Below are 15,396 nucleotides of genomic sequence, written 5' to 3' on the forward strand. Positions count from 1 at the left end.
TTGCAGTCTTTTTTTTAATTAATCCTCAAAAATTATTTTAGTACATTAAAAGTGGGCTACAAAAATATTTTAGTATTTTTAAAATTAATCCTAAAAGGACATTTTAGCCTCTTATAATAGATTATATGAATATTTTGTCTTTTTAAAGTTAAATTCAAATTTTAATTTTTAATAAATTTTACTTTTGGTGACTTATGTTTTTTTTGCTGACTTAATAAAATTTAATAACCTTTAACTTAAAAGGATATTTAGTTTTTTCAAATTAATTATAAAAGGTTAATTTTGTTAAAATATTAAAAAGGTATTTCAATCATAAAAGAGTAGGTAAAAAATACATAAAAAATAAAATTAAAAGAGTACGTTAATTTCTTTGAAAAAAGCAAAATTGATAACAAAAAAATGCATTCACAAATTGCTAATTATTATTATTAAGTTTATATACTATATAAAAAAAGTTTAATCATCATCATTATATTATCATACAATAATAAAATTAAAAAAGTAGGTAAAAAATATATAAAAAATAAAATTAAAAGAGTACGATAATTTATTTGAGAAAAGAAAAATGGGGTGAGAGAGGCTCGAACTCTCGACCTCAGGATTACTCTTAAACTATGAGACCTACGCGCTAGCCAACTGCGCCACCACCCCGTTGTGTTTATGCCAGCAGCTTTATTTTTAAACTTTAATTAATCACTTAATCGTGGTTTTATCATTTATTAAAAAATTAGCTAAAAGAAGAAGATTCTTTAAGAATTCAACAATCACATAGCAATAAAATTAGAAAAGTACATAAAAAATACATAAAAAATACACAAAATTTATTACAAAAGAGTGCACATATAATAGGCATACAAAAATATTGCACAAAAATATTATTTATATATTAAAAAATAGTCATTATACATAAATAGCTCTTCTCAATAACTGCAACTAACTCTTATTCTTTTAATTTTCTCTCCAACTCCTTAATCTGAATAACAAATAAGAGCTACCATTTCTTAATATTAAATAATCGTGAAGTTATAGCAAGCAAATAAGATTCTTTTAATATAAGTAATTAAAGAAGAATAATACCTCGACTTTCTTATTTCTGCATGTTTTCTCTTTTACCTTCAAATCTTCTCCTAGTTTTAGTATTTCATTGTCTTTCATTTTGCATCCACTCCTTTTTTCTTCAAACTATACCAAAGTGTAAATAAAAAATTATTTGCATATAACATGGTGAAATATTTTTGATATATTATACTAAAAAAATAGCAACCTACCATCATATCAAAAAAGAACAGAGAAATTAACAGTAGTCACTAGTCAGTGACACTGCTTTCAGTTGCTCATTTATTGCAGATAATGATATCAATGACTCAAGAGGATTCTTGTATCTCTTTTAGCTCGTTCATCTGAAACATTTTAACGAAAAACAAGAAAAGAAAAATGAAGTTTTATGCAAGGTTCAGAAAAACAAGATTTTTTATGGAAAAAAATTCAAAACAAACAGTAAAACACAAACACAAAACAGCAATAATTCAGTCTCCAGTCAGCAAATAAAAGATTAAACAGCAAGTTCAGATACAGAGAGAAAATTTAGAAAAAAAAAATTAAATCAAATACAAAAAGAATACATAATAAATCAGTATAAACAGCAAAAGATTTAATTACTTTTTGATTGTTTCATTTTCAACATACAACCAACAAAAATTAACCATCAATAAAATTAACTCAGAATTTCAAAAAATCAACAACTCAGAATAAACAAAAATTAACAACATTAGTATTATACTCTTATTAACTCAGCAACTCAGGATAACCCCAACAACTCAGGATCCCACGGTTAGAATTATTAACAAATTGAATCACCAAATCAAACTCAAAGCAAGCAAAAATAAATTGAACCCAAACAACCCAAAATTACAGAATAAGAATTATTAACAAATTGAATCACAAAATCAACTCAAAACAAATAAATTGAACCCAATAGCTCGGAATTATAGCATCAGAGTTATTAAATTGAATCACAGAATCAATTCAAAACAAGCAACTCAAATTAACAAAATCAATAAACAAACCTAGTAACTACTCAGAATCATAAAAATCAGTTTTATTAACAAATTTTCAAAAAAGCAAAAATAAGTACAGAAAATCAGAAACTAACAAAATGGGTAAACAAATCCAACAGCTCAAAATCACAGGATCAATACTATTAACAAAGCAGAGCTCGAACAGAGAAGGAAGAAGCAAGTGACGACGACAAAGGAGAGAACCACAAGAAAGAGCCCAAACAGAGAGCGCTAGAAAAAAAAATAACAACAACTAAGTAAAGCAGCAGAATTAATCAATAATCAAATAATCAATTAAACTTTCAATAAAATCACAACATTTAATGATCAAATATTCATCCCGTGATTTGATTTCCAGAGCATTAAAAAAATTTAAAAAATAAGAACAAGTGAGCAGTGAACACTGACCTTCGATTTCATATTTTATTTGGTAAGTTAGACATGACAAACAATTATAAAAATAATTAGTGTTTCAAGTTAAAAATTAATGTCTCAATATTTTAAAGAGACACAAAATACATATTTTCAATGGGTGATTCAAATTACACACACGCTATCCATAGTAATTCGAATTGGGCAGCTTCGAAATACTTAACAGTTGGTGCCCATAGTAATTCGAAAGAGAATGTATTGTATGGGCAAAAGAGTAGCGTATGGAATTTGAATTGATAACTCATTAATATTTTAAAAAAGTATTGTAATTAAATATTTTATTAGTTTTTTTTAATGCATGAAATAAAATATATATTTTTTATTTTTAAATTATTAATTTTTAATAAATTATTAATTTTTTAATAGAAAAATGGGCAGAAAAGTATTGCAAATTATATCACAAAATGTGTGTAGTTCGAATCTCTCTCTTTCGAATTACTATGGACACAACTCTTGAATAATTTGAAACTGTCCAATTCGAATTACTATGGATAGCGTGTGTGTAATTCGAATCACCCTGATTCGAATTAGTGTGTAATTCAAATCAGGTTGATTCGAATTAGTGCTTGTATGCGTGTGTAATTCGAATCACATAATTCGAATCAGTGTGATTCAAATTACTATGAATGTGTAATTTAAATTGCTCTAATTTAAATTACATAAAAATGTGTATCTGATTGATTTATGCATCATTTTTTTACTGAATTGTAAAATTATGGTGTGCTATTGGCTTAGATGGATAATTTATCCTATTTTAAAATATCTTCTTTTGGGTCTGGTTGACTAAGAACCTCTTCAAACTGCAATTTTTCCCACAAAAAAGTGAAAATATATTGAGTGACATGTGTGATGAGTTATAAATAGTAATTAGACCAACAAAAAGAGAAAAAAGGAAATAACAAACCAAGGCAACTAGCACTTTTGATTCAGTCACAATCTCATTTGTCTTGATAATGCTTCTTTCCGGATATGAGTTCATAGAGAACAACACCAAAAGCATATACATCTATTTTGGGGAAAATTTTACCATATTCTGCATATTCAAATGTACCAACAAATCTTATTTGTAATGAAGAACTACCATATTCAGTGAATAAATACCTATAGTCGTTCTTAAAATTTGCGTAAATACTCAATTTAATTCTTAAAATTTTGATTTTTTTATTGTAGTCCTCTAGATAAAGTTCTGAGCACTCAAAGTGATCCCTGGCCATATTTTTGATGATGAACCATCACTAGAGCGCTAACATGGACTCGGTTTGCTACACTGGAGAGGTCCAACGACTAGTTGAGCTGGCTAATTTTCAATTTGTACCCATATTAGTCCCTCTTATTATATGTAACCCTAAATTCTCAAATTTTTATACAGTTTATCTCATCTTTATCTTCATCTCTTATTCTTCTTTTTTCATACACTGCTTCCTGTTCATAATCTTCCGTCTGGGGCCACTACTCATGTCGATGATAGGTGGTGGTAGTACTGCAGGCGGAAGCTCTGTCCATTCTCCATCTAGCTGGAACCGGACGAGAACACAAACGAAGAGCAGAAGATCGGTCCCGCCAGAATGGTACGATTGTGGCTGTCGGCCGGTTCTCAGATGGTCTGGTACAGATACGAATTCGAACAAACCGTTTTATGGCTGCTCCAATTATAATATGGGTTAGAATAATTACTTGTGTTGTTAATCCCCTCAATGTTCTTCTGTTGTTCCTTTCTGAACTTTGATTCTTTGTTGGTTATAGACAAGTGGGACGAGATGGTATGGATTTTTTGTGTGGGCATATTTTGTGAATGAGGAACATGCTGATAAGTCAGAATCTTGTGGTGATGATTATGAAACAAAGATGAACTTTGATTGGAGGTTTCGAAGGCTGGAGGAGGATGTCCATATGCAAAAAGTGACTACCCAGTTGTTAGTGTTAGCTGTGTTTGTACTGATAGTGTTGTCCATTATCCAAGCCTTTTTCAGGAACATGCCACCAGTATTGTTTTATGTCATTGTACCCAAGCTCTTTATGATAGTTCCGTTTGTAGAAGACATCTAGAGTATCAGTGTCTAAATCACCTAAACAGGCCTTGTTGTCTGGAGAATATACCATAATCCCTTCTGCATTTTTTTTGAAGTCACCCCTATGATGAAATATGATGTCCAACATCTCTTCTATCTGCAAGAAATTTTAAATTTTCACTTAATACAGGCAGAATTTGAAAGCCTATTAATGCATTAAAAAAAATCACCACAAGAAAACATATTTTTCCAATCTTGCATACATCTCCCTGTTTCATCCCTGTTTCATTCGGGTTAAATAGAGCAACCTCACAAACTCCGCCAGCCTTCAAACCCTAGACACTACAATGACACCAAAACTCCATAACCTCAACTACACTAACAACTCGCATATCATCAACCAACACTGTATTGAAAATGCAAAGTATAACAAAAAAAGAAGGTTACTTTGAGTTCGATCACAGAGTTAGAACCTCGTGCTTCTCGTGAAGGAGGGAAAGAACGATAACAATTTTTGGTCGGATTATTTTTTCTCTCAAAATTTTCAAGACAGCAAATACAACCCTACGGCTACGCCATTGATGGAGAGATGAAGAAAAAGTCAGAGGGTGGAAGAGAAAGAAACGAATGAAGTGAAGTGTTTGTGTTGGGAGAGAAAACTGTTTTTCATACTAAATAACATCTAAACGACGTCGTTTTTGGCTATCAAAGGTGCCAAACCAAAACGACAATGTTTTGGGCCCCTCCCACGTGGTAATCCGAAGTCACGTCAGTATTCCGGTGATAACTCATCACCTGAAATATGGTCAAAGACTACTTTAAATATTCGAAGTTCTATTTAAAAGACTACAATAAAAAATCGAAATTTTAAAGATTAGATTGAGTATTTACGTAAATCTCAAAAACGACTATAGATATTTACTCGATAAATATTACGTGGAGTGGAAAAATTATATGCGATACATCAAATACACATGCTCTTATATTAAATTTTGAGAAAGCTAAGAGATAAACCAAACCGTTTGAACTAAACTAACGTATTTGTGGGTCATGTATTGTAAGTAGTATACTAAATAAAGAAAATGAACGATCACCTACTCCTTTGGAAATTTCCATGGAAACAATAACCATTATATATATATATACTACAACGATTACCACCACGTATCGTTAAAATTAAAGTTACATTTTTTTATATTTTGGTAATATTTCTTTTAACAATATTCTTTTAAAAATATTAGTTTAATTTTAAAAATATTTTTTAAAGTATTGTAATCACTATTTTTATTGTAGTATATATATTGGGAGTTATTTAGATAAAATTATTTAAAATGTATTTTTAAAAAAATATTTTTAATTAATTAAAATTTAATATATATAATTAATTAAGCTGTATTATTTTTATTAAAATTAGATCAGATAAATTAATTTGATCGAAAAATCGATAAACTAAACATTAAACTGATCTAAATTAATATTTTTTTATAAAAAATGACTATGATAATCCTATTATAAAAAATAATTAAAATACTCCTATAATAATAATAATAATAGTATTTTAATTATTTTTTATAATAAAAATATTGTTGTTAGTTTTATAAAAAGTATTAATTTAGACTAATTCAAAATATAATTTATCGATTTTTTAATTAAATATTTTATTTTAACAAAAATAATACAATTTAATTAATTATATGTATTAAATTTTAATTATTAAAAATATTAAAAAATATATTTTAAGCATCTTTATCAAATTACTCCCACATGTATTTCGTATGAATGAAAAGTGAATACTGATTATATATATTTTATAACTTAGCATAGCAACTGGTCAAATATTGGGCTGTGGATACTGGTGAGAATATCCGAACCTTTGAGGATCCTTGACTGTCTCCTTCGTATCTTTTAATGATTTCTGACATGCTAAATAGACAGGCTATTTCTGAGTTGGTTCCAAAAGTTAAAGATCTAATTACTGAATATAGGAATTGGAATCAGAATCTCATTCAAGAATTATTTCCTCAAAACGTTGCAAATAGGATTTTGTCAGTTAAAATTCAGAAGAGTAGAGACAAATTGCAATGGGATTTGAACAAATCCAAGCAATATGATACAATTTCAGGTTACAGAATTGGCTATTTATTTTACCATCCGCCTCTGGAGCTTTACCCTAATTATATGTAGCAGAAAAAATCGTGGATTGATCTATGGAAGTTGAACTTGCCTCACAAAATTATGCTATTTATCTGGAAAGCTCTCCATGGCCGACTTCCGATACTTGCTTAGATTCATCACCGCATCCCATCTATATCACCAATATGCCCCTGCTGTCATGAAGCAACGGAAACAGTCACTCATTGTTTGATCGATTGCTCTAGAGTTAAAGACGTATGGTCTCAAAGTTATCTTCGTGATTGTATTCCCCCTCATAGTTCTAACGACTTTTGGACATGGTAGACTGCATCAACAGAGATACTTAACCCGTTGAAGAATGCTGACCGTAATCCTCAATTGCTTGCCATCATTTGCTGGAACTGCTGGAAAGCTCGCAACCAGTTGATTTTTGAAGGTTCTACTTCTATGCCGTCTACCATTCTAGCAAGCTCTGTCAAGTTATTCCGTAAAATCCAAAGAACTCTCAGTTTAGATCGTCATCTCTATGAGGCAAGCTCTTAGTTGTATTCAATTTGATTTACCATTCTTTCTTCTTTAAAATTTTTCTTCATTTTTTAACTACACACCGTTAGATAAATACCTTCAGTGTAGTATTTTTAAAAAATTTCCACCTTTTATTATACTATTCAACTTTTGAATATCTTTATATTTTATTTTTAATAATTAATAAAATATAACCTACTATCTTTTTGAAAAAAAAAAACTGGTCACGCACTAATAATTGGGGAAAAAAAAGATAAAAACCAGCTGGTTAAGCAAGTAATAATAACATTAGTTGGTACAACGAACCCTATATACTAACTATACTATCGGTATTATTTCACTGCTTTTTTATGAAACTTCCTCGTATATTTTTTCTTTACAGACAAATTTACTTTTAGTACTATATTCATGCTAAGTTATAGATTAACTTCGGATACGTAAATTGATGCAATTATATGGGATAATTTTCTTAATTAATTGACAATAAAATAGTGTATATTCCACTATGCTTTTCCTTATGTTTAAATAACAATTTTACTTATAGCTAGCTGCTAGCTAACTGTATTCTAATAATAATTTAAAAATAAGAATTTCATTAATCTAGTTAACAATTAATAACCATATATATAATTTGATATAGTTTGTAGGATATAATATCAAACACCTTTTTTTCATCTTTAAAGTTTTCCGTCTAATAACAATGTATCATCACATCGAGCAGTTATTATTTTGTCAAGTGCTTAATCATAGTTCATTATCCAAATGATGTGTCAAAGCACTATATATAGCTAGCTGGTTAATATAATTAATTAGTATTAGCATATATGTTAGCGACAGGTAGGTTCGATGTCATTTCAGAGCCAAAAACTATTATGACACTAATCACTTTCAAATTTCTATGCCTTACTCTTCTCGGCCAATAGGACGGTTTTTGCATATTGTAGTGCTTTTAAAATTAAAGAAAACAACGCACTACTTGCCACTTACTAGCTACTGGATAAAGGAAAAACATTATTCATAATGGTTGATAGATCCTCTAACTTTAATTTTCATTTCTTAATTAATTTTTAATCATTTAATTTCTCTCTTTCATAGAAATGATCATATATTATTTTTAGAGTAATAACTAATTTCGAGTCCCGCTAGAGAGTCAATAGCTTATTTATACAATGTGTACAATAGGCTATATGAGTTACAAAATAAACATCACTCATAATATTCAGAATAATCATCCGGTACTAGTGATAATAAACATCTCATGTCATAAAATCACTCATCCTAAAAGCTTAAGCTGATTTCGGAAAAAGGTAACACTAATGATTATATCTCTAATACTTCCTAAACCTCCATTATACGCATTGTACAAATATTCCATTGGCTCCCAATACTTTCCCTAACTAATAACATGTTTATAAATATGACTGATGAACTCACACTTTATATATGATTAACTTTCTACATGTCTCATTTGAATTTCAGATTTTTGAAATGTAGTAATGAATATTTTTATATTGCATATCTATCTTATATTTAAGTCAATATTAATCAATTTTTATTTTTCATTAAAAATATTGTCTCTTAACATCATTCCAATTCTAAATTTTACTATATCTTACCTGTGAAGACTAGAAAGAAAAAAGAACGTAACATCACCTATATTTAATTTTACTCTCCCTAGCTTCTACTAACTAACCCTATAATAGTCTTTAAAATAAAAAATTGTCGAAGTTAAAGCATAATCTAGTTTTGTATTTAACATACAACCTAAACCACTCTAAATTAATTGATGAATAGAGAAACCAATCACACAAATAATATAATTAGTGACCGTCAATGCAATTCTTGACACACACAAAGCTTGGACTTATTCATTTGTGCACTCATTCATGTAAATATATATTCCACCTACTGCAACAACATACACATATATAATACACTAACATGACACCAAACATATCATAAAAAATAAAAGAAGAAAAAAAATTGACCTAAAAATAATCACTTGGTTTGTTTATTTATGGTTTCAAACAATTATATAGACAAAACCACATATAAAATTATATTGGACACTATTATTTACAACCCAATCATCACTCATCACATATCACCTTGATCGGCATCATCCACCGGAGTTGTAGTCCGGCCCTTCCGCCGAGACTGCCGGCGGTGGCTGCCGCCGAATTTCAACCTTCCAGTCTCCTTAAATCTTTGTTTCTCCGATGGTATAATATCACATTCAGGTAATGGATTAGGGTACCTTAATGTGTCATAACAATAAGAATAGTACATGTAACGCTGCCGGAACCGGCGCATCGCTAGGCGGCGCCTTGGGGTCACGGCAGCATAGTCTTGTGCCTCAAGATCGGCGTGTTGGTCGGAGCAAATGCTTCGGCCGGCCACGGTGGACTCTTCAATAGGGTCAACGGAGCAACCCTTGAGGACTAGGTCTTTAAATTCGGCTACAAAAGGTGCATATTTATAGTTCACTTTGTACTTTCCACCTGAAGTGGCCCAATTTGATGCATCCCAAATTGTTGCATATAATGACATTGGTTTAGATGGGTAATCAGCTCCCATTTCAGCACTTCTTAGCACCTCTCTAATTGGAACTTCATCAATGTAAAATCTGAGATAAATTCATACATAGCCGTTAAAATTATTATTAAACATATTTATGCCTAATTTCAAACTAGAAAAAAAGTAAATATATTTTTTGTCTAACAATTTGTTAGAAGGATAAAACATCCCTTCATGGTTTGATAATCTCTAATTCAGTTATCAACTATCTAAGTAATTGGTTTAAACGGTTTTGACGACACATTAATAAATTACTGTTTAAAAATCGAAAAAAAATTTACTTGTTAAAAAAACTACTTAATATTCTATGTACTATCTCATAACTACATGGTAATATCTAATTAAATGTTAGAATACAAAAATTTGCACTAGTTACATAAAAATTATTGAACTTAAATATTTAAAAAATAAAAAAATAAAAAACTTATTGTTTGGTAGTTGTCACACATAGGCAAATATTCCAATGAAATAAAAAAGAGATATTTGCCAGCTAGTTGTATTGAGTTTCAATTAGGTGGAACTATGGGGACAAGAAGGTTTGGCAAATGGTATAGGAATCTATGAGCTTGCTTTAGTTTGGTTGATAATTAATTTAACTAAATTTTGTTGCCATTGATCATAGAGATTAATTAAAAACATAGTTCACATGCATGCTTCTTTATAGTGGACGAACTAATTCCCTGTTTTCTGATGAATTTTATTTATGCCACACTTTGTAGGTCCAGTTGGATTAAGATCAATAACAACACCGTCCTAATTAATTAACCTGCTTTATGGGTAGTTTAGAGCTTTTAATTGGATAATGAATTAGGCACATACGGTCCACTGAATTTATCAGAGGAGAGAAATTTCAATCAAATTATAGAAGCATAAATAATTAAATTATAACTAATTATATGTAATAATACAGAAATTAATAAATTAGGGAAATAATGCAATTTTGTTCACCCCACAACCCACAATCTCACCGGATATTACTATTAAGCTTTCACATCAAATTAAAGAATCAACTCAAATGATGATGATAATGAGAAGGACCATGATATTTATATGACTTGAAATAAAAGATATAGAGTCTCACATATGTCACATGTGTGATACAGATAAACATAAGGATAAGCACAAATTTATGTGATTAAAAATATAAGAACATTATTATTTTTTGTTTAATCCATTGTATATCTTATCATGATCACCATAATAATGGTGAGAAGATAATGAGAATAATAATATAATTATGAAAACAAAAAAAAAAAATTCAAGTTGCAGTGTGGGCCATAATGCACTTGTCCAAACTGGAAATTATATCATTCAATTCCAAACCATCCTTTTAGCAACGAAAACTATATGCCTTCAAATTTCAATTATAATCTTATAAAAACGCATCCCACACGCAACTCCAAACACTTTAAATCCCTTCCTCACGTTTGAGTCAAAAAAAAAAAAATAGAAAAACGATTCATCATTGATCATACATACACAAACACATCACGTTAAAGTTTAATACTATATTCCATAAATACACATTCCAGAAAAGACTTTCCAAGCATGAGGCAAATACAAAGGCACAAAAAGGGAAGACATCATTGGAAATACCAGATAGCAAAGTGCACGATATCATCGATACATCACTATTTTAATATTTATTCTTAACCTTAAGATTATGGGTACTATTTTGTATTTCTCACTACTTTGAATTTTGACAGTTTGTAATGTGTGTAAGTAAATCTTGCAAATAATTAGCACGTTTATTCTTCATGGAGCAATTTTGAATTACATTAGACCACTACTACACAAGAATTCCCTTAATATTGGGGATGTAAAGTTTTGTATATGATTGTTAATTAATCTTCATGTGGTTTATTAACAATATCATATGATAATAAGCTCTAAATCATATTAATTAGGATAAGACGGCATGAATTCAACTATAAAATTTAGCTCATAAAAAACGTATATAAATTCTAATCTTCAGGCAATGCAAAGCTATAACCTCTGTACTTATTTTTGTGGAAAATATATCAGGGTCAACATTAAACACTCATATACAATTATTTTTATGTAGACTTAGTAATTAAGAATAATTAGATAATAATTTAGTTAAATTTATCAAATTATTTAATAATTTTTAAATATTAACTTCATATAAAAATAATTACATATAAATTTCTGTCATATATTATATCCATTCATAGTCCGTATTTTACAAATTAAATATTGATTGCTTTAACATTTTTTATTTAAATTTATGAGTTTATTTTAATACATTAACACTATAAAAGGTAAATTACGTTATTAGATGCACTTTTAAAAGTCTAAAACTGTTTTACCTTTGTAAAAATTAAATTCTAAGTTTATATATTAGGTGAAACAAAAATATTATTTATAAATTAAAATTAATCACTAAAATCAGCTATTAATATATTGGTGGAAATTCAGGTGTAATCGACTTTACGTGAAATTGATAATTGAGAATTATTAGATAATTTGACTGGTTTGATCAAATTTTCATTAAACGACTCTTATTTATTAATTTCATAGACTATACTTAAATTTTCACCTAATATATCTATATATAAATATATGTAGTTTAATTTATTTTTAATGAATATTTATATTTTAAAATATATTTTATATTTTAACTAATTTTGATGTTTAATTTTAGTTTACAAGTAGCATAGTCCGTAGATGGAAAATTAAAAGTAATTAGAAGACTTACACAACATTCTTGGCAGTCCAAAGGATGCTGTATCTATGGTATTCCTTTGTAGGATCAAACCACAGGCGATACCTCTCCTCACGGCCACGGTGGGTGCTTCCGTTGCCGTACAAGTTGGTCTGAAACCGCCACGGTTTTCCCGCTAAGTTACCAAGGAATTCAAAGTCCAACTCATCGTGTGTCTTCTCGAACACATCACCATTTGACGTCTACCAAAATTTTAAAAAAAATATTGAAGTAAAAAATAATAAAATCAAAATCTACAATAATCAATTCATCATCATGAGTATGTAGAAGTAATCATGAAACCTAATTAAAGTTTCATAAGTGAACACAGTATTGTTGAAGAGTGCAAAAATCTTAAATTGTACGTACCTATCTTCAATTGACTTTTCACTCATTGTCAGCAATTTTTAAATATCTTTTAATCGAATTAATTAAAGCAGTAAAGTTTGACTAATATTTAATTAGTTGCGCGTTTTACTGATCCCAACGGAATAATTCAAAACAAAAAAGTAAAAATTGAAACAAGGAAGGAAAGAATCCATGCATGATGAGAAAACGAAAAAAGTTTGGGATTTACACGGAATAATCAATTCATTTCCATAAAGAAATTAAAGGAATAAGCGCAGTTCAACCGAGATTGATGGATGCTAATGCTATAATTTCAATTTATAATTATTTCATAGAAGAATCAAATAAAATAATTGTTTTAGTGACTTACATAAAAAGCGACGCAAATTCCAGCTGTATAATTTGATGGCAACTTGATGTTAGCGCTGAAGAATCCATATTTGTACATACTGGATGATATGAAGCCAGAACCTGCTCAATTTTACGGAATTGTGAAAATTATAGATTTGGAGAGATGAAAAGAAGAAGAAAATAGAGAGAATTGAATTTACCGGTGAAGCGATCGAGGAGGAGGTTAACGCCGTTGCCGTCATCGGAGCGAACAACGTTGCTATCTCCGAAGAGAGGAGAATAGCCATCGTTGAAGGGGATGGTAGCTAGGTCAAAAGCTGCGTGTGATGAGAAGAAGAAGAAGAAGACGAAGAGAAAGAGTGATAAGAGAAAATTATGATTACGATGAGTTTTGGGTATTATTTCCCCAAAACGACGTAAAGTATTATGATCCATATTATTATGTATGTGTACTAATATTATTTAATTTAATAAATATTAGTATTAGTATTATTATTATGGTGCAGTGGTGTGTGTTTTTCTCTGTCATGGAATGGAAAATTGGAAACCTCAATTTTGTGAGTTCTGCACTATATATTTATATACACAAGACCGTGATGGAAGGAGAGGGCAAGAGAGAGAAGATTGGTATTCGTCTTTTTTGGCTGCTCATCATATGCCATTGCTTTTGGATTTTTATTATTTCTTTTATCTTCCTTATTTTGACGTCCTTGTAATTAATTAGTTTTGGATGCCACTTTCATTATTCCTTTATTTAATTACGTCTATATTTTCTTTTGTAATTAATTAAAAATCGTCAATAAATTATAATTCAAATGATATAATTTTTTTACGTTTATCTAAAAAATTACGAATTCGATTCTTCCTATTTTTAATAAAAAATAAAAAATAAAACATAGTCACTTAGATTGATAATATAAATAAATTTAAATTGGTTAAGTTATCAGTTCACTTGTCTTTACAAAACAAGTAATGTGAGTTTTTTGTCCTAACAAAACTAATTCGTCGTAGATGCATTAGAATTTAAATTCTTACCGACTATATGTTTAATCAAATAAGTGAGCTAATTATTTAATAATTAAATTTAATTTGTAAAGATTATTTTTAATAAAATAATATTTATTATTTTAAAAGAAAAAAATTTGTTCAATTGTTTATAAAACTTTTAAGATATTGAATCATTACAATAATACAAATATTTTTATGTACAACTTAAAAATAATTTTTTGGATGAATAATTATCCAAAATATTAATTTTTAAAACTTTCTATATTTTTCTTTAACAAAATACCATTTATATGCTATATATTTTTGGCATTTTCTGGATATTGAATAATTACATTAAGTTAAATACTTTTAGGTACAACATAAAAACTAACTTCTTTCGATGAATAATTACCTAAAAAGATTAATTTTACAATTTTTTTCTATACTTTTTAACGAAAATACCATTTATACTCACGCTAAATATTTCTGGCACTTTTAGAATATTGAATAATCACATTAAGATAAATATTTTTAGGTACCACGTAAAAACTAACTTTTTCGATGAATAATTACCTAAAAAGATTAATTTTAAAACTTTTTCTGTATTTTCTTTAACGAAAATATCATATATACGCTAAATATTTTTGGCTCTTTTAGATATTGAGTGATGACATTAAGGTAAATATTTTTAGGTACAACGTAAAACTAACTTTTTCGATGAATAATTACCTACAAAAATTGATTTTATAACCTTTTTTATATTATTTTCTTTAACGAAAATATATATCATTTATATGCTAAATATTTTTGGCACATCAAGTCAACTACTTTTATATACAAAGTAAAAGATAATTTTTTTTCGATGAATAATTATTTAAAGATATTAATTTGAGAACCTTTTTCTATATTTTCTTTAATAAAAATTCCATTTATACTTAAATATTATTCATACTTGTATAAAAATATAATAATAATAATTAGTTAGTTGTGTTTTTAAATTATATTTTAATTGGTAAAATTAAAAAGAAAATACTTGTTAACTATTAAAAACACTGTTGTGAACGCCAATAACTAATAAATATTTTTATATTAAAAATCATTTGTCACCAAAAAGAAAATATTAAAATCATTTTCTTCATGTGCACGAAATTGCCCTTTGTTTTGTAGCGTTATTACGAGGCATGCCCCTGTGTGAGGAAGAACTATGCAGAGTGGTGGTTAAATTTTGTATTTTTTGTTTTGTTTTTTTTTT

At 28.5% G+C, this 15,396-nt stretch overlaps 1 protein-coding gene, 1 long non-coding RNA gene and 1 other non-coding gene across 4 annotated transcripts; all 3 read right to left on the reverse strand.

The window, feature by feature from the left end:
* Positions 1–410: 410 nt before the first annotated feature.
* On the reverse strand, positions 411–2,360 carry LOC130983041 (uncharacterized). 2 transcript variants are annotated; one of them, XR_009087243.1, is made up of 4 exons: positions 2,199–2,360; positions 1,269–1,400; positions 1,078–1,182; positions 411–973 (listed from the first exon to the last, which is right to left on the reverse strand). It is a non-coding gene; the product is annotated as an uncharacterized LOC130983041 (long non-coding RNA). The 2 variants fall into 2 exon arrangements; XR_009087242.1 differs by having other exon boundaries at positions 411–1,182.
* On the reverse strand, positions 567–651 carry TRNAM-CAU (transfer RNA methionine (anticodon CAU)). The gene is given in 2 exon segments: positions 567–602; positions 614–651. It is a non-coding gene; the product is annotated as a tRNA-Met (tRNA).
* A 6,779-nt stretch (positions 2,361–9,139) lies between the features above and the next one.
* LOC130979690 (probable xyloglucan endotransglucosylase/hydrolase protein 30) lies at positions 9,140–13,716 on the reverse strand. The gene is made up of 4 exons (XM_057903210.1): positions 13,358–13,716; positions 13,177–13,277; positions 12,453–12,661; positions 9,140–9,782 (listed from the first exon to the last, which is right to left on the reverse strand). The coding sequence occupies exons 1-4, from the start codon at positions 13,590–13,592 to the stop codon at positions 9,254–9,256; spliced, it is 1,074 nt and encodes a 357-aa protein (XP_057759193.1). The 5' UTR covers positions 13,593–13,716; the 3' UTR covers positions 9,140–9,253.
* Positions 13,717–15,396: the final 1,680 nt, after the last annotated feature.

Source organism: Arachis stenosperma, chromosome 5 (genome assembly GCF_014773155.1).
Source record: "Arachis stenosperma cultivar V10309 chromosome 5, arast.V10309.gnm1.PFL2, whole genome shotgun sequence".
Lineage (NCBI taxonomy): Eukaryota > Viridiplantae > Streptophyta > Magnoliopsida > Fabales > Fabaceae > Arachis > Arachis stenosperma.

Excerpts from the sequence above, each read along its gene's own strand:
- LOC130979690 (XM_057903210.1), bottom strand. The coding sequence starts at position 13,592 with ATGGATCATAATACTTTACGTCGTTTTGGGGAAATAATACCCAAAACT. Across the intron at positions 12,662-13,176 it reads GAATTTGCGTCGCTTTTTAT|ACGTCAAATGGTGATGTGTT; the intron begins GTAAGTCACTAA and ends AAATTTTGGTAG. Across the intron at positions 9,783-12,452 it reads TGGACTGCCAAGAATGTTGT|ATTTTACATTGATGAAGTTC; the intron begins GTAAGTCTTCTA and ends AATTTATCTCAG.